Source organism: Oikopleura dioica, chromosome XSR (genome assembly GCF_907165135.1).
Source record: "Oikopleura dioica chromosome XSR, OKI2018_I68_1.0, whole genome shotgun sequence".
NCBI lineage: Eukaryota > Metazoa > Chordata > Appendicularia > Copelata > Oikopleuridae > Oikopleura > Oikopleura dioica.
The window spans coordinates 7208001-7226408 of record NC_137294.1 but is presented as its reverse complement, the minus strand read 5'-3'; the positions used below and the strand labels follow the sequence as shown (position 1 = coordinate 7226408).

Here is an 18408-nt window from a genome sequence, read left to right as displayed (position 1 = left end):
ATGGGCGCAGAGTTTAACAGGCATGGAATCGGCTGCATGAAACTCTTCGCTCTGCGTCTTTTACAGCACTCCTGGGCTCTCTCGCCCCCAGACTGTTGGCCGTTTGTTTTCTTTCTCTCCGACCAGGTGGCGCAATTTCGCTCGTGGAGCAGCGAATCACGCTCCTGGGATCCTATCCCGCTGCACGATGTTTTGCTCGACTTAGAATCAATGATCTCCAATTCCGAGACGGAAGTGGCGATGCTAGGGCTTAAACCTTGGACCACTGCTGATGGTCAGCCACCAGATGATCGTCAATTTTCAAATCGACTCGTTCAAGGCTGCTACATGCTCAACCTAAAGTACAATAATATTTCTATGGATCATAGTAAATATGAAGGCGAAGATATTGATTTCTGGAATGTATCAAAAAGATATTTAGAGTTCTTTCAAAAACTATTAGTCGAAATTCTCTCTGAGATTTTTCACATTATTGATACAAATAAAGTCTTCGTCAAGTCGCTGCCGGAAACAGCTGCATTGTCCTTGAAAACTATGGCTATATCGAGAAACATAATCACAAAGCTCCAGTTCCCCCGTTCGAGATTTCAGTGCCCGTCTCGAAGTATGTCACCACAGAAGAAGACTCTGAAAACATAAACGGTAAGCACCAAATAATTTTCGGGGATATCAATAATTAATTCAGCGCCCGGATTCTATCTGCTGAATCAGTATTTCAAGCATGAAGGCAGAAGTATCTTCACGGATGCGAGCGCAACACGCCCTGTTCTCATCTCCGGGAAATACATAAATTTCGGAGCTCAAGTTCCCGTACAAATTCTTGGCGTGACCCCTTGCCAAAGTCGACAATATTCTGGTCTTGTGATTTGTGAGCTCCAACCGGCCGCCAGTTCGGTTCCAACTCTTCAGGAGCTTTCTGCACTAACCTTCGTCCCACAAGCAAAGATTGTCGTGGTAGCCGCGGACTCAGGACGTTTGCGTCAGAGTATTCGCAAGTTTGGCCTCGACAAAGAATGGGAGTTCTCGTTGTTACACGAATTTGCCACTGCTAATGAAAACGCTAAACTGTATTTTATAACTGGAATGCGAAGACCATAGTTAAAATCCTTAGTGCATTGTCTCCCTCATTTAATGTTGAAAATCAACCTGTTTTGAATGAGCACTTATCTTCTTGACATGAATTTCAACAATTACCCATATGTTTGTAAACTGTACACTATTATCGCGGGTAGGTTTGTGCTCAACAATGCAGTGGCTATTCGCCTAGTTCTGTTACAAAGTGGCAGGTGCAGAGTTTTTCGTAATTAACAATTTCATGCACCTTCCACTTTCATTTTTAATGACGACAGACTAGGACTCGCATTTTAATTATTCCGTCAACGTATTGCCCTCTGTCTGATTTTGTTTGACTTGCAATAACGGACTCCTAACCTTTAACCTCAACCTACGCGCATTCACTCACCTCCATGCCCTCATTCTGACCTCAACTAAACCCAAAGCCTCAACAAAAATTCAGAAATATCAATAACAAAAATACCATGATAGAATCCCGGACAAGCGACTGATATTATAATATTATCTTGATATGCCGAATAGAATGTATGACCCTCAAAAAACTTTTCAAAAGCAAAATAAATATATATTTTCGGAGAACAAAAGACAAATAAACTTTTCATGTGATTCGCTTTGATCCTCATTGTTAAGGTTCTCAATGTGCTACCTCTTCTGCAACAACCTCCAAATAAATGAAAAATAAAAATCCAAGTTATAAACATATTGAGATTTCACCAAAAATCATGTATTCATGAGGTCTATGTACAGGAAGAAATACTGCAGGAGACAAAAAGCAGGGCTAGATTCACGCGTTGGGTGCAACCTCAAGACACTTATTGAAGGCTTGACGCGTGTTCTTCATTATGGCCCCGATTCGTCGCAGCCAAGAAGAGCTTTTTGGGCACTTAATTCGTTATCATTAGAGTTGCTAGTGAAGTGGCAAACCTTATCTGCGAACTCTTTAACAATGGAGTAGGCAGTTTTTCTTGTAGTTTTGATTGCTTTGGAGACCATTGTCACTCGTTTTTGATTGTCGCTGCTGATTGAGGTCAACGGGGAGACCATCGACCTGGCCGACTTCGAAAAGGTCGGCTTCGGCAATACAGGAGTCACGTCAACATAATCAGCAATAAAAAGATCAAAGAGAACATCGTCGACTTCCTCGTCCATTTTCTTGTAGCCCTCAGCGTCGAACTCCTCGTAGTCAAAAACTAACTTACCTTTACCCTTACCCTTAGCTTGTTTCTTGTCAAAGTAGAAAAAGTCTCCATCTGGAAGGTCAGAAACACTTCGACGGGAGCGCTTTATGGGGTTGGTATTGAACGAGGGTTTACAAATTTCACAAGCTTTTGAACCGAGCCTTGTTGTTGCAGTTGTTCTTTACATGCCAAGTAACGTCAAGAACAGTCTTTCGGAAGCGAAAGATGAACTTTGGTCGCCGCTTGTTCATCATGTTACAGTAAAGCGCCTTCTTTGCAACTTCGCGATAAAGAACAATTGCTTTCTCAGCTCTTACAACAGAATCTTCCCAACTACGTGTTTGGAGATCGGTGTTGTTTTCCTGAACATAGTTATCAGTCCAGTTCGAGTGATGATCTCTCTTATGAAACTCTTGAAACTAATGAAAAACTTACTTGAGCAACACATAGAGCAATGAAAAAGGAAATCAACTTCATCTTTCAGAAAGGTAAGATAGATTAGTGATAATAGCTGATCGCTAATGATCGCCGATTATATATGCGATTGATATGCACCACCATTGAAAGGCTCTCGCGCGCCTCAGAAGAAGCTTTTAATATTTCTCATAAACTGAAACCGATTAGCTATGGAAATTATTTATCCTTGGATCAGGTTCAAACTTTTTCATAACTATTAAAGCTTGTGAAAAGCTTCTTTTCCAAGGATAAATTATTATTAAAGATATATGATAAAACATGTTTTCAATGAGAACTTCTCGGTATAATTAAATCTTAGTGTGACAAACCTATCGTCAGTTTAGACACAGTTTAGGCACTTTCCGGATCTTTATTTCCGATAAATGAAAATCATCTCGGGTCTGGATTCCAGAGTGTTCCAAGCGATTATGTCCAGCGCGGCCCACTGCGCGGGGTTTCCGTTGATCCTGATTCATCACTTATTTTTTTTCATCTTCAAAGGTTTTTATCCAGTCACATCCAAAGATACGTTGCGCAGGTGACATCGAATTTGACTTGTTGAAGAAAGAGATCCGCTACAAGTTTAGAGCAGTAAGCAAAAACCATAACTTTTAAATAACAGCACCATCCTTTCAGATGGAGAGTCTCAATCAAGAGTGTCTTGCAAGTGAGCTGGGAAATGCGATCAAGGATCACGTCGAATTTTTCGGTGAACAAAAACTTTTTGATCACGGATGAAATTAGTTATAGAGGGGAAAGCGGAGAAATTTGAGTACCTGCGACTTCCTGCCGATCTAGAACGTTTTGTTTCAAAGACCAGAGCTTTAAAGCAGAAGAAAATTTTCACCTGGTGGAAAAAGGAATGCAAGCGCAAGGACGGCAAAGCGCGTACCGATGCATACATTCTCTCGAAGACTGAGGAACTACGCGAAAGCCAGAAGAAGTTTATTCAAGGTAATTAAGTAAAACGATACTTCCAGTTACCGGCAAAATGTACATAAACTCAGTGAACTGGAACTAAATTTTGATAACCTAGCCGAAGGCGATGGCCTAAGCGCTCGCGAATACCTCGAGCTCTGCGACGCAATCCCAGAAATTTTTGACTGCGAGAAGAATTTCGACTTCGAGCCGAACGATCCCTGGTGGGATGAGAAAGAAGAGATCATTCAACTTGCCAGCCGTACTCCGGGAACAGCTAAGAGGTAAATTCACGGACATACCCTATTATAGGCTATAATTTATAGCCTTTGATATATGTATCAAAGATACGCTAATATTTCGTAATGATAATTGAAATAAAAATCGAACGATAGAATGATCCACGACAAGAAAATTCCTCCCGCAGCGGATGCCGGCAAGATGGCGAAGGTCTGCGAAAGCCAGAAGGCTAGAAAGCTCCTCAAGTTTTTGGGAATTCTTCCACCAGAAGGCAACAATGATCCTGATCGAAACGGCTGGGAGACATACATGGCATACATGTAATTTTACTGTCACAGACTGTAAAGATTATAGTTCCGAACGCTCCCCAAAGAATAAAATACCTAAACTAACTAAAGCAGAGTCACTTTATATTCAATAGACATTGACTGTCGCATTTGCAGTTGACTGAAAATTAGCCGAGTTTTAGAAATTGTGTTAAAACTGGAGCATCAGTGGAGACCCGTTTGTCGAACTCTGACATAATGATGACTTGGAATCGGCTGCGACTTGGCTGTTTCTGATAAATTCATCACGATTAGGGAACAACTCAAACGACAAGCTATTTTTCCAGGTTAAAATCTAAGAGTTAAATTTCTGTGGGAAAAAGATGTCAACTTTTCATATTGTCTTAAAAAACTAAAAAAGGTCGACATCAGCACCTGACTTTGGCTTTTCGGGACTGAGATGGAGAGTGGGAAAAGTGGGTTATCTAAGCGTGTAACGAATCCTGTGCAAAGCCACTGAGGAATCGCCACTTTTATATCTCACTCGCCTGGGGCAAAGTCCGCGCGATTGGACAGTGGCTGTGTTTTATCTCTAAACCTTTTTGAATACACTAGTGACCAGTGGCGAGGCACTCAATAGAGAGAGATAGGCAAGAAGCTCAACCGAGAGATTTCGCCGCAGATTCGAAAGAAACCAGATTCATGAAAAAGATGATGAGTGCAAATGGGGTCCATTACCCTTCCCCGCCAAGGTCCGGATCAACAGTTTTATTTAACATAAATACTAAATGATATTTCTCTACTTACTTTTCATTTGCGATCTTATTCGAACTTTCATCAATTGTTTCGGTCAGAATGCTAAGTCAAATTAAAGGTTACCGTCGAGAAATCCTTGATTGTCAATCCAAAATTTATAAAAAGTATATTTTTTCGGAATTATGAATACTACTAGTATTATACTAGTGTGAAAAAGGGATCATCGAGTTTCTTTTGGTCGAAATCTCAGGGCGACAAGAAGAACATTAGACTGCCATTCTTCTCGATGAGGAGAGTCATTAGAAGCAGGACGCCTGAGCATTAGTGGCATGTCAGATTTAGCTCGAAGTCAAATGCGTTTTCTATCGTTAAAGGTGTATTTTTTTCATCAATTAAAATCATTCCAGGGAGACTTTGGACTGGCCGGGGGATTACTTGGACTCATTTCACAACTTTTTACAGTAGCTCGCGTACATAAAAATCGCAATTAACAGAAGTGGACAGCCACTTACTTTATTCGTATTGATTTCGAGCTTTTGATAAATTGTAAAGTTAATGCATAAGTTTCTAAATACTGCTTTCCTCCTGGTAAAATTACGCGTAGCAAATCATGATACATTAAGGTGACCGGAATATAACCTCTAATGAGAGTTAATGCTCTATTGAAAGACCAAATTGCAAATAACTCGGAAGAAAACGAATTTTAAGCGAGATTTAATAGAACTGGATCGCTTTGGTCCTTCAAATGCAGAATTTCGTGGTGAATTTCGCATTTCCTTTCGCATTTTCTGAACTTGAAAGTTGTCACCACGCATTTCTGCGGCGTGTTCTTGCGTGAGCGCTTCTTGCTGATTTCTTGTTATTTTTGCGTCTAAGAGGAAAATCTCTGATTTTCATGGTATCGCGCTTTCTTGAACAAAACGCTTCCGCCGACACATCGCGCGAGATCCATAGCTAGATCCGGAAATGCCCCCCCTCTATGGCTAGGGTGAACGCAGAAAAAATCAAATTCAGTTCTAGTGGGAGTAAAGGGCTGATTTTTGGAGGATATGTTCTTTATACACTCTAAAAAACATTTTTGGTCAAAAAAATTATTTTATAAAGCCCCGGGCGATTCTAGAGGCCACCGAAAAGTCCGAAAAATCTATTTTTCGAGCGAAGTAAGCTCAAGAGTCGTGAGTAGGCTTAATCGACGCGCCGTGTCGAGCTGATTATTTTCCAGCCAAAAAATTTAGTAACGGAGTCCCGGTTGGCCCGCAATCATCATTTTAAAACATTTTTTTTGTTTTTTACTAGGAATTAGGTCCTCCGGAGGACTTTTTGCTGGAAGAATGAGAGATCTTGTGGATCAATCATTCTAATTCATAGAATCTAATGTGCATTGACCAAATTGAAATTATTTTAAAAACTAACGATAAGAACCATAACAAGACTTTGAACATGAAAAATATATATTTTTACATCGGATGGAGGTGGGAGGGGTTGGGGACGGAACTGAGACTGATCAACTCAGGTTTCCCGGCCTTTGTCAAGCCCCTTAAATTAAAAAATCAAGGAACGGGGCTGAGACGGCCCGAAGGGCCGTCAAGCCCCTTAAATTAAAAATCAAGGAACGGGGCTGAGACGGCCCGAAGGGCCGTCAAGCCCTTAAATTAAAAATCAAGGAACGGGGCTGAGACGGCCCGAAGGGCCGTCAAGCCCTTAAATTAAAAATCAAGGAACGGGGCTGAGACGGCCCGAAGGGCCGTCAAGCCCCTTAAATTAAAAATCAAGGAACGGGGCTGAGACGGCCCGAAGGGCCGTCAAGCCCCTTAAATTAAAAATCAAGGAACGGGGCTGAGACGGCCCGAAGGGCCGTCAAGCCCTTAAATTAAAAATCAAGGAACGGGGCTGAGACGGCCCGAAGGGCCGTCAAGCCCTTAAATTAAAAATCAAGGAACGGGGCTGAGACGGCCCGAAGGGCCGTCAAGCCCCTTAAATTAAAAATCAAGGAACGGGGCTGAGACGGCCCGAAGGGCCGTCAAGCCCTTAAATTAAAAATCAAGGAACGGGGCTGAGACGGCCCGAAGGGCCGTCAAGCCCCTTAAATTAAAAATCAAGGAACGGGGCTGAGACGGCCCGAAGGGCCGTCAAGCCCCTTAAATTAAAAATCAAGGAACGGGGCTGAGACGGCCCGAAGGGCCGTCAAGCCCCTTAAATTAAAAATCAAGGAACGGGGCTGAGACGGCCCGAAGGGCCGTCAAGCCCTTAAATTAAAAATCAAGGAACGGGGCTGAGACGGCCCGAAGGGCCGTCAAGCCCCTTAAATTAAAAATCAAGGAACGGGGCTGAGACGGCCCGAAGGGCCGTCAAGCCCTTAAATTAAAATCAAGGAACGGGGCTGAGACGGCCCGAAGGGCCGTCAAGCCCTTAAATTAAAAATCAAGGAACGGGGCTGAGACGGCCCGAAGGGCCGTCAAGCCCTTAAATTAAAAAATCAAGGAACGGGGCTGAGACGGCCCGAAGGGCCGTCAAGCCCTTAAATTAAAAATCAAGGAACGGGGCTGAGACGGCCCGAAGGGCCGTCAAGCCCCTTAAATTAAAAATCAAGGAACGGGGCTGAGACGGCCCGAAGGGCCGTCAAGCCCCTTAAATTAAAAATCAAGGAACGGGGCTGAGACGGCCCGAAGGGCCGTCAAGCCCCTTAAATTAAAAATCAAGGAACGGGGCTGAGACGGCCCGAAGGGCCGTCAAGCCCCTTAAATTAAAAATCAAGGAACGGGGCTGAGACGGCCCGAAGGGCCGTCAAGCCCCTTAAATTAAAAATCAAGGAACGGGGCTGAGACGGCCCGAAGGGCCGTCAAGCCCTTAAATTAAAAATCAAGGAACGGGGCTGAGACGGCCCGAAGGGCCGTCAAGCCCCTTAAATTAAAAATCAAGGAACGGGGCTGAGACGGCCCGAAGGGCCGTCAAGCCCCTTAAATTAAAAATCAAGGAACGGGGCTGAGACGGCCCGAAGGGCCGTCAAGCCCCTTAAATTAAAAATCAAGGAACGGGGCTGAGACGGCCCGAAGGGCCGTCAAGCCCCTTAAATTAAAAATCAAGGAACGGGGCTGAGACGGCCCGAAGGGCCGTCAAGCCCCTTAAATTAAAAATCAAGGAACGGGGCTGAGACGGCCCGAAGGGCCGTCAAGCCCTTAAATTAAAAATCAAGGAACGGGGCTGAGACGGCCCGAAGGGCCGTCAAGCCCCTTAAATTAAAAATCAAGGAACGGGGCTGAGACGGCCCGAAGGGCCGTCAAGCCCTTAAATTAAAAATCAAGGAACGGGGCTGAGACGGCCCGCTCAGCTCATTCCTGCTCAGCTTAACCCTGCTTGAAGCTCAACTCAGCTTAGCTCAACTCAGCAAAAAAAATATTTTTCTTCCAGCAGGAAATTTCCTCCAGCTTCCGAGGTCCTCCGAGGTCCTCCAAAGGACCACGTGATTAAATTTTATATCAATTTATTATAAATGTAAATAAATGTTTTCAAAGAGCTTAATTGATTTGTCTTCCGACAGTTCAAAGTCCTCCGGAGGACTTCTACATTGATAAAAACAAACAAATTTTGAATTATAAATGTAAATTTCAAGTGATCCCGTTAGAGTTTTTTCTTCGTTACTAATTTTTTAGATGTAAAAAGGGCCAAGGAATAAGCCTAAATTGATTTTAACTTATCAACCCTTTTTTTCTGGCTTCGCTAGTCAATTTTATCTTTTGACAGCCAAAAAAGGTTGAAAACATGGAGAAAATTCCTTGAAAAAAAAATTTAATTAAGAACTTTTGCATGATCTTTTATCATGCCAAGTTTCAATTCTACCGACATTGCAGAAAAAAGTTGATTTTTGTGCGTTCACCCTATCTATGGCAAAGGAATCTTTGTCGGCTGATTTTTCCGATGACGTCTGCTTAACTTCTCGATTTGTTCAGTTGTTGAGGAACAGAGTGATGGCCTGATAAAGTTAAGGTTTATTGCAAAAGGCGGTTCACTCAATATTTAAATTGACGGGGCCGTGATGACGGTCCAAAATCATTCCCTGTCACGATTAGAATAGAACTGATGTCCACATCCGGGTCGGGCCATGGCCTACCCCACTAAATCTCAATGTCTAACGCTTTTCATGACATTTTAGACCTTGTTGCGCACGTTCCATTTGCATTTACAGTCGGTCAGTCTTCCTGGAAGTCTTACATTACAATTTCTTTATAATAATTTAAATACTAAGTCTAACAGACTGCCGGCTTTTCGATCGGTGAAAAGACATTTTACTTTGATAAAACTTATGTCTAGAGCTTTCGTTTATTGATAAATTATCATAAATCATTATGGGCCGTCCATAGTCTATGGAATACTGACAGCTAAATTGATTTTGTTCTTTCTGTCTTAAAATCTTAGAATGCTTGAGCTATTTAGTTTTTAATGAACTTTGATTGAGGGTCGATCGACAGTCGTGTCTTTATGTAATTTGGGCCACATTAACACAAAGAAACGTATGATTCGTCTTGCACATTGACTCCTACATTCTGGACATGGCAAATTAGCGACTAATCGCTTTTGATGAGAAGAAATTTCATTTGTAAAAACATGGCCAAGTCATGAGGTGATAATCAAATTATGTTCACGATATGCTCAAAGCGTCGCCGAGAACGAGGCGCATTTAGAAGTTGTCCGACAAATGTTTCTGGTTTCTTACGCAAATCGTTTGCTGCTCACATTTCCGAATTAAGAAAATTCTCATAATCAAATTTCCCAAAATCATTTCCACGACGGGTCTATATAATAGGACGCTTGTTTCCGGAAAGAAACGGACCGACACTGCTAACGTGTCAATGGAAAAACTAATTCAATTGTTCAGATTTTCATAAAATTATGCATAATTACGCCCTTTGAAATTGATAATTATCCTCTTTTGAGGGTGCGCGGGTGTGAAAGTGGCCTCTGCTGACGACAGCCTTCCGTTTGCGGCCAGAGTTCGATAACCGAATGTCGAGAGGCAGTCGTTTGTGGCCTATTCCAAATTCATTATCAATCGACAGACTTAGAAAATATTCAAATGCATCTCTTTGCAGCTACGGATGCGATGAAATCCGTTACGCTCAAGTTCATGGATTGCGCTGATCATGCACTTATTATTTTCCTGGAAAGGACTTGTCACATCTTACGCATGACTGTCTTATTTTGATGATTTCTCTAAAACAGCGCATCCTCTCTATTCCCAAATACGATCGAGAAGAGTAAATTATTATGACACGTGAGAGAAAAGGCTCTTCAGGAGTGGACAGTTCAAGCATCAAGAATAACTTCTCGTCCATCTTGAGCTCTTTCCGTTCGTGGCTCCCAGGCCAGTCTTATCAGACTCCAGAAAAAGTAGAGAATATGGTTAAACAAAAGTTATTTGCTCATTATTGATATGATTGTTATTTAGCAACCGTAATGCGTATATAACCATATCAGAAGCCACCTGATGATTTCGAAGAAGAAGAATCAAAAGAAGATGTCTTGCTACAGAAAAAAGAGAGCTTTATCCAGCGCAGATTGAGCAAGAAGCGAAAGTCTCAGAGGTCAAAGAAAACAGCCGTCGACGACGTAGAAACAAGCAAGGAAGATACAAACTTGCGACTTTCAATACCAACAAAAATCAACGAGATCACTGAGAATGGCGATTTAGATCTAAAATGCGCGGCGAAAGAAAGTGTGTCGGCAAAAGTTGAGCACAAACGAATGATTTCTTTAAAGAACGATGACATAATTGATGAGACGACGAGAAAACGAAAGATCTCTGCCTCAAAAGCAGGAAGCAAGAAACTTCCTTGTACACCTGATGGAAAATCGTCTAACCCGCAGTCTCCTTTATCGAAATCACTCCCCGAAAACTCGAATGAGTCTTTCACCCCGGCCACTCCAAGTCTCCCACCATTTTTCGGACCAACAGACAAACTCAAGTCTCCTTTGAGCAGTCCGAGTTCATCAGCTGTTGTGTACCCCAGCCTTCTATCGAAAATGTTGAAGATTGAAAATAAGTCCAATGTTGCAATCACTTCGAGCTTGAGCATGGAAATATCAGAACTAGATGCATCGAAAAACGCGTCTTCTGATGATGAAAATATTTCAATCAAGTCTTTGGAAGTTGAGATAGTAGATGATCCTCCAGCAGCACGATCTAAAATTGAACACGCCCCAGACGTCCCTGAAACGGCTTTTAACTATTTTTATATTTTTTATAAAGATATATTTTGAAGCCTTTTGTCTGCGAAGGACAAAATAGACCCCAGTCGCATACGTGCGTGTTCAAACTCTGCAAAGATTAGCAGTAAAGTGCTATCATCAAAAAGAGCTACTCGACCAACAAGTCTTCCAGCAGTGATTAACCAACAGGGATTCAATTCAGTGCCAAGAAACTGGCTGAAAAAAATGAATCAAAATAAAATTAATTTGGAATGGATTTCAACCAGTGAAAGAAAGTTCGATTCGCTAAGTTCAATAAATAGCGCTGCAGATATTGACCTTGGGCTCTCTTGCCTTGATCATAAAAATTTGATGAACAGGTCAGGCAGCGAAGTTTTTCAGGATAAAAGTAAAAATGTTGATCCGCAAAAACGTTTGACTGAAGACTCTGGCGTGGCGACAAATAACGACTCGGCAACCGAGAGGACCAGGAAGGGATGAGAAAGGAAACACGCAGACAATCAACTCTGAACGTTCATTAGGCTTAAAATTATAAAAATGACCAAATAAGGACAAAAGTCTTATCAGCGATGAGCTGGTTGGGTCACTCGATGGATTAGCTCCTGATAGCGTCTGTTGTCCTTTTTCAGCCTTTTCTAGTCGCAAACGCTCAGCGAGAGAGATCGCCAATCTCTATGAGCAGCTCAAAAGACAAGGACTCATCACTCACACTCACTTAAATATCTTTCACTTCGAATGTCGAAAACATATTTTTAAATCAGTTTAAGTTCAACACTCATCGCCAGGATACTAATTAGAGTATGGAATGGCTTCAGCGGAAGAGGTTCAGCATAAGAGACTTTTTCAGCGGAACAGACAACTCAGAGCCAGGTAAGCCCATGCTTATTAGCAAGTCAATCGGATGCGCATTTATGTTTTTAATAAGCGAAAAGCGGAGTTCTAAATTGTCATTATATGATGATTCCGACCAAAACATCTCCTCGTGGTTGACGGATGTAGATATTTTCCCCGAAGCCGCCGCGCTGTGGACTTGTTTTGTCATTGAGTGACCACACTTATGGTGGCGAGGAAAAATTCAATTAGAACTTGAATTCTGCCAAAACTTGACCTTCTTGTGAAAATATCTTTTATTCGCAAACATTTCTAACTTTTCTTAGAGTGATCGAATTTTCTTACCAACAAAGTATAGCATTTTTCGCTTAGATATTTTTTCTCACTCAAACGTTAAACGACCGCTAACAACGCATTTGGCGCCTCCGTTTTGAATAAATTGCGTATTTGCGTTTTAATCAACGGACAGTTATCGAGTTGAGCAGTTCAATTTGGAAATGGCGTTAGTTGTTTCCGAGAAGTAACATTTTGGAAAGTTTTCAAAGTCAGATTGTTTCATCATTACAACGTCCGTGTCAATTATCAGCTTCATCAAATCGGTTATCTAGCCGCATAATTTTTCTTTCCGGTTTTTACTCGGTGAAATGATCATTTTAATGGATAATTTTAGAGGCCCAAAATCGCCCTATTTCGTCGAGAAGACGCCGCACGAAATCAGGAGGTTCACGTATATCTGCTGGACTGTTGAGTGGGGACGAGACCGGCTCAGAAGCGTATGCGACTGAATACGAAGTAATTGTTGACGCTGCGGAAGAGAGCATTCGCGCTATTCGAGAGCGGGTCCGCCGCCAGCGCGAAGAGAAAGAACATGAGCGCAAAGAAAGAGTGAAAATTCTAGCAAGGGAACAGGATTGTCAGCTGCTGGAAGAAAGAACTAAATGGTTCGACAATGAAGAAAACCAAGCCGAGAAAACAGAAAGGGAGGGGCGATCGCAACAACGAGAGAGCAGTAGGAGTCGATCATCAAAACCTGCTTCAAGATCTTCGAAATCTCTTCCGCCTGTTCCAAGGCATGACTTAGATCGGTCGCCAACGCCTCCACGCCTTTCGGCAAAAGGAATGGATACTTCAAGAGGAAAAATTGAAAGGGTTTATAAATAATAGTTATCCTGTAGAAAGACACTATCAAGAAGTTCGAGCTTGGATCATCCGAGGACACTAAAAGCCATGTAGGACGAAAGAAAAAACAGCGTGCATTAAAGTTGCGTCCTGAGGAAGCACTTAACCAGAGCGTTGAGACAGACACGGAAACTGCCGCAGCTTTGAATTTCCGCCTTTTCCCTGACATTTATATTTATGAAGCAGAAGTGCTCGTCAAAGTGCTGATTCCTCCACCAATTCCTACACGTCGACAATCGAGATTGAGGAAACGGGCGGTCGATAAAAGGAAAAGTTCTGTACTTAGTGTCAAAATTTGTCAGTTAACAGAACGTTGATGATGAGTTTTCCTCCAAATTCGAACTCATTTGAAGCTCATTAGATGCCGAGCCCCAGTCGGAATCGAACTCGGAGACGTCTTCTCTTCCGCAACCGAAACCACGGCGGAAATCGAGACCGCGGTCACGGCCTCGCTCCAGGTCCCTTTCAGCGGAGCGAGTCAGAGCTTTCGAAAAGGGGGAAGCAAAGGTGGAGGAAATGTGATAAACTGCATTATGCCAGATTCAGATATTTGAAACTCAGCGACGGATGTCTCTCCCCCAAATATCGCGTCCACTTCCTGCAATACCGGAATTTCCATCGACTGAGAATGTCAAAGTGCTTGACAAACAGCGAATTGATGATATCCAGCCAATGATCGATACGATTGGCCTGCTTTTAGGAAAGGAGAATTTTTGTGAAAGTGAGAAACCCAATATTGATAATTGGGAGAGTGATGATGAGCCCTGCTGTAGCAAACATATTCAACGTAAGCGAGAATGGCAGCATGAGCGAGAAATTCTTCTTGCGCGATGCAAAGCTACCGAAAACTCTCAGCAAGTGCTGCGAAACGTTCGTGGCATTTTAGAGCAGCTAAGGAAACGTTATAAAACACCTACAATGACCTTAAAATAGTTATCAGCTAGCATTGAAATATGTTATCTTAAAACGCGCCTAAAACGCTTCGAAAGAGCAGAATTGAAGCGCGAAGAAGCGAAGCGAAATGAACTGGAGAAAGAGTTTATACAGCAACGTACACTATGGATGGCTGGTTTGTCCTTGGAATTAAATTTTTAGGCTCATCATTTTGTTCAGAAATGAAGCAATTGCATGAGACGATATACGAGTTCCAGAGAACAGAGAAAATGTGGATAGAAGACGGGGGAACGGTCGATTCGAGGTAGTCGATAACAATCGTGTATCGGTATTATCTCTTCTTTTTAGAGTTTCAATGCTTCACAAGAAGGTACAGGAGCTGCGTCACGAGAAATGCCAAATGGCTAAGGCCGCAGAGCGAGAACGTCTCAACTACGAGGAGCAGAAGAATCAGTTATTGCAGCAAATCCACTTGGTAAGATTTTAGTTGAATATATCGTTAAATGCAGAGACATACGGACACATATTTATAAAAGAAACCTGAATTAGGAGAATTAATTTTTGAGTGGACACTGGGCGAAAGGATGTTTGAGTTATCAATAGCAAATTAGGACTGCTATTGATACATGTGACTACACTTCCTTATACAGCAAAACCTGATTTTCCTTGTCAATCATACGCCCTGGTTTGGGACGGTCGGGCCATTTAAAGATCAAAGGCGCACGCCTGGGGGGTCCTTTTTAATATGAAAGTGGCGCCAGAGGCGAGAGCGAAAATAATCCTGGTTTGGGACGCTTTGGCTGATTAAGACCGTCCCAGACCAGGCGTATTTTCTGCAATTTCGTCAGAAAACTTATTTACTTTCAGCTAAACCAAGGAAAGTTCCTCTCAACTCCTAAGTCAAACTCGGCCGAGTTGAATTCCCGCTTGGACAACGCTCTTGAACAAATCGAAACTGTTTCAAGGCAGCTCTGCTCCACAAATCCTGATCAGCAAAATACGCTGCAAATGGTACGATATTTATCTAAGATTTCATTTTTTTCGATTATTTTTAGACGAAAAATATTTTCAAAAAAATCGTCAAATATCCGCAAAAAATTATTCGCCCAAATAAACTGGTAAAAGCACCAATTTAGCTACGCTCTCACTTGATTCACAGTAGTGTTTATTTTTGCACCAGTTAATTTTCTGCTAATTTATATAAACTCTCGATTTCTTTTTTAGTCACGTCAGATTTCAAGCTCCACATCTCGTTTGGACGAGTTGACTTCGGTTCGGCCAAAGTCTTCGTTTGACTTGGTTCGACGCGAGCGATCTAAAGAGTTCTCACGAGATATTCTTTCTGACGCCGCCGACTTGACAACTGACGATGAAAACAAAGTCTTGCCTGGACTTCACCAGGAACTGACGATCAAACCTTTTGACAAATCGGTATATTTTGATACGCATATTTCTCCATCATTTCTCATTTCTTTGTAATGTTTTTCATTAACGCCTTCATCAATCATTTTTTTCTATTTTTGATTGTGCTTTTTAAAATTATTCATCGCCAAACTTAGTCTCTTCTTTTTGGATCGCGAGGACTCAGCGCATCGAGGTAATTCTAATAAGATGAATTCTGATTTTACTGTGCCCAGGAACGTACCTGGCCTAAACGGCCCGATTCCATGGGGTCAGAGTGGAGCAACTGCCTCTGGATTTGCTGTAAATGGCACTTCATCCGCTTTTGGGCCATCTCCTATTTCTCAAATCAACGGGCAAGCTCCCTCGCCGACTGTTCCCCCGCAGACACAATCGATTCAAATGCAAAATTTGCGAAACATGTCGAATCTTTCCCTGCAAGGAAGCTTCAATCCATCGCCTAAACAAGTTGCAACTCCAAAAACTCCAATCGATAACAGCAAAAACGGTACTATTGTCTAACTCGCAAAGCATTTTTATTTTTTGAAATCATGGAAGACAATTTTTTCTTGGCTGCATTCTAACTCAGTAGCTTAGTGTGATCTGTGCTTACAAAGACACTTGCCCCAGCACACTTATTTTGGTGGCGTGCACCTAGCGCGATCCAAGTGTCTTTTAAAATATTCATAGTCCTTGAATTTTTCTGCGTCGCTAAATAAAGCTGGAAAGAAAGTTCTCCTGCTCACTTTTCAGAATTTAAGAGCGTCGCATTTTGCTCTCAGATGAGGCTTTACAGTATCACAGAGTTTAAAGAGAATGTCGGACCAAGAAAAGTCAACGAAAAACAAGAATTGACCAATGATTCAGTGCGATTTGGCGAAAATAAGCAAGGGCCTTCTGTTAAATTAGAGGCACGACAAGGACATGAACGCGCGTTTGATTCGGACGATGGCGAGGCAAGACGACGCAGAGAAATGCGAATGAAGAGATTTAAACAGCTTGAGGTACTGTCATAATTGACAATGGTTAGTTGTGACCTTGAGACAATTAATTTATTTTGATCTGCAATACGGCATAACTCATAACATATTATAATAGGCAAAACGAAATGCTCATGCTGGAGAAACAACCGATGACGGAGGACATGAAGAAGAACCCGTTCCAAAAACAAGAAGATCGCGGAAGTACGCACGGTCGAAGACCGATACTTCAGCATCTGAAATGCGTGCCTTCGCCAGCAAGTAAGTGTTATCAGAGTAGTCAGTTAGTAATAAACTTTAGATCGAGAGGAGGAGATTTAATGGGCTTCGACAAGCCCAAAGTTTTGCAGCAGTTCGAACGAAAGGTATATTTTGTGGGAGATACGCCGACCCTAGCGTTTTAGCGCGAATTTAACCTGTAATTCATTCACCATCGCAAAAATTTACTTTTTGCGTGATGATAACCTGACATTTAGTTCAATAAATCCAGTAAAAGTTCAGGTGACGTGATTGAATTGCAGGCTTTATTCGAATCAATTTGAAAGTCACTTTCTATCATATGATATGGTTCTTCATATCGTTCGCAATTAAGCATGATATCAAATTGAGTGTACCTGGGCAAAGCAAGTCTTAACAGTTTGCCTAGCTTATGGAAAACGAGCATCGGCAGACTTCCCGAGATTCTAATCCTGGATTGATCGAGCGTGATCTTGTCGGCTCTCAAATCTCTAATCGAACTCAAACAGCCCAGCCAAGACGCCAGTCTAATCCGACATTACAAAATAATAGCCACGGACAGTCCGCCACTGCCAACAACATTGCGACGCAACCTAAGCCCGTCCAAAGCAACGGCATACCAAAGAGTAAGAGTGTAACTATAACCTACCGCCTGGATGAAATATTTATGAAGGTAAAGGGCTGGCTATTGATCGTGTTTCAGGTGAATCGGCCGCAAACTTAGGGCGAAGTGCTCAGCAGCAGCAACCCAAGCAGTCTGTCGGCTCGAAGCTGTCCACTCTCCAGCGTCTTAGTCGTTTCTCTGGATCCACCCCGAACCTAACTCAAACTCAGGAGCAAGAGATTCAGAGAGGATTTGATTGTTCTGTCGCTGAGCGAACTCGTCAACTCCGTCAACTAAGAGGTATTTTTTAATTTTATACCACAATCAAGTGCTTCGCTTCAGAGAAAACTGAGAAAGACAATCTCAAACGTGCGGACAGTCTTCGAGACCGAATCTCAATCTTCGAATCGAGCCGGGATTCACGAGTTCAGCTCCTTCGAAATTCTAACGGACCGATGAACTCGCCGGCGACGGCAACTGCGAACGCTATCAATCAGAGAAGCCCAGGTGCTCAAGTTAAAGGTGAAAAAATTGTTGAATCGGACAATTTTTCATGCCTTTCTATCAGCAGAAAAAATATAGATGGTTGTCTATATTTCTGTGGAAAAACACAACTTAGTGTTCTGCGATTTCATCAATAAAGATTTTAAGGTTCTGTTGCGCGCTCACAGAGCTTAAAAATGGCCCCTACTTTTTTGCGAAACAAAGCTGAGAGCAATGATCGTAAGTAACTGTAAGTTTCGCAGAATATAATGTGTCTCTTTTTTAGGAAAGAGTTCGATTTCGGATAGTTTGGCCGAACGTAGGAGCATGGTTGCAGGAATTCTTTCAGCCGGACCTCCATCAAAAGATAGAAAATACCGACGAGCGGATACACAGCCGATCGAGTCCACTTCCACCTCACAGACAGCGGCACAAGTATCTTCACAGGTAAATTAACATGGTGACTCTTGTTAACGTTACTGCGAAGCCGTCTATCTCAAGACCCTCCGGACCAGCGAATCGTAGAAGACCGACTAGATGGCGAGGAGAGGGAAGCGAATCAACAGCAGTGTCTAACTCGGCTGAGCTCGACGACTTCAACACTATTGATTAATTTCATGCCATATCATTATTGAACCATCTGAAATTGGACTCTGTGGCACTTTGTAAATATAAAAACATCATTTAGTATGGAATTCTTCCTCTTC

The 18408-nt window shown here is 42.3% G+C and overlaps 3 protein-coding genes and 1 long non-coding RNA gene across 4 annotated transcripts; 3 read left to right on the top strand and 1 right to left on the bottom strand.

Annotated features, from left to right (window-relative positions):
• Nucleotides 1-452: 452 nt before the first annotated feature.
• LOC145707168 (uncharacterized) lies at nucleotides 453-1746 on the top strand. The gene is made up of 2 exons (XR_014134734.1): nucleotides 453-642; nucleotides 686-1746. It is a non-coding gene; the product is annotated as an uncharacterized LOC145707168 (long non-coding RNA).
• A 42-nt stretch (nucleotides 1747-1788) lies between these two features.
• Nucleotides 1789-2761, bottom strand: LOC145708213 (uncharacterized). The gene is made up of 3 exons (XM_081785868.1): nucleotides 2688-2761; nucleotides 1999-2614; nucleotides 1789-1957 (listed from the first exon to the last, which is right to left on the bottom strand). The coding sequence occupies exons 2-3, from the start codon at nucleotides 2221-2223 to the stop codon at nucleotides 1859-1861; spliced, it is 324 nt and encodes a 107-aa protein (XP_081641994.1). The 5' UTR covers nucleotides 2224-2614; nucleotides 2688-2761; the 3' UTR covers nucleotides 1789-1858.
• A 6830-nt stretch (nucleotides 2762-9591) lies between these two features.
• On the top strand, nucleotides 9592-13458 carry LOC145707369 (uncharacterized). The gene is made up of 2 exons (XM_081784889.1): nucleotides 9592-11962; nucleotides 12594-13458. Exons 1-2 carry the CDS (start codon nucleotides 11893-11895, stop codon nucleotides 13082-13084), a joined length of 561 nt encoding a protein of 186 aa, XP_081641015.1. The 5' UTR covers nucleotides 9592-11892; the 3' UTR covers nucleotides 13085-13458.
• On the top strand, nucleotides 13458-18401 carry LOC145707368 (uncharacterized). The gene is made up of 18 exons (XM_081784887.1): nucleotides 13458-13609; nucleotides 13649-13998; nucleotides 14092-14171; nucleotides 14216-14300; nucleotides 14345-14471; nucleotides 14864-15007; nucleotides 15221-15427; nucleotides 15556-15593; nucleotides 15634-15905; nucleotides 16265-16401; nucleotides 16496-16638; nucleotides 16679-16742; nucleotides 17024-17240; nucleotides 17318-17518; nucleotides 17561-17740; nucleotides 17870-17941; nucleotides 17988-18148; nucleotides 18189-18401. Exons 2-18 carry the CDS (start codon nucleotides 13670-13672, stop codon nucleotides 18312-18314), a joined length of 2583 nt encoding a protein of 860 aa, XP_081641013.1. The 5' UTR covers nucleotides 13458-13609; nucleotides 13649-13669; the 3' UTR covers nucleotides 18315-18401.
• The last annotated feature ends 7 nt before the right edge of the window (nucleotides 18402-18408 follow it).

Bases quoted from the DNA above. Each gene is read 5' to 3' on its own strand.
- LOC145708213 (XM_081785868.1), bottom strand. From the start codon at position 2,223: ATGGACGAGGAAGTCGACGATGTTCTCTTTGATCTTTTTATTGCTGAT. The intron at 1,958-1,998 runs GTTTGCCACTTC...TAACGAATTAAG, and splicing joins TTAAAGAGTTCGCAGATAAG to TGCCCAAAAAGCTCTTCTTG.
- LOC145707369 (XM_081784889.1), top strand. From the start codon at position 11,893: ATGGAATGGCTTCAGCGGAAGAGGTTCAGCATAAGAGACTTTTTCAGC. The intron at 11,963-12,593 runs GTAAGCCCATGC...GGATAATTTTAG, and splicing joins AACAGACAACTCAGAGCCAG to AGGCCCAAAATCGCCCTATT.
- LOC145707368 (XM_081784887.1), top strand. From the start codon at position 13,670: ATGTCTCTCCCCCAAATATCGCGTCCACTTCCTGCAATACCGGAATTT. The intron at 17,241-17,317 runs GTAAGAGTGTAA...ATCGTGTTTCAG, and splicing joins AAGCAACGGCATACCAAAGA to GTGAATCGGCCGCAAACTTA. The intron at 17,519-17,560 runs GTATTTTTTAAT...GCTTCGCTTCAG, and splicing joins TCAACTCCGTCAACTAAGAG to AGAAAACTGAGAAAGACAAT.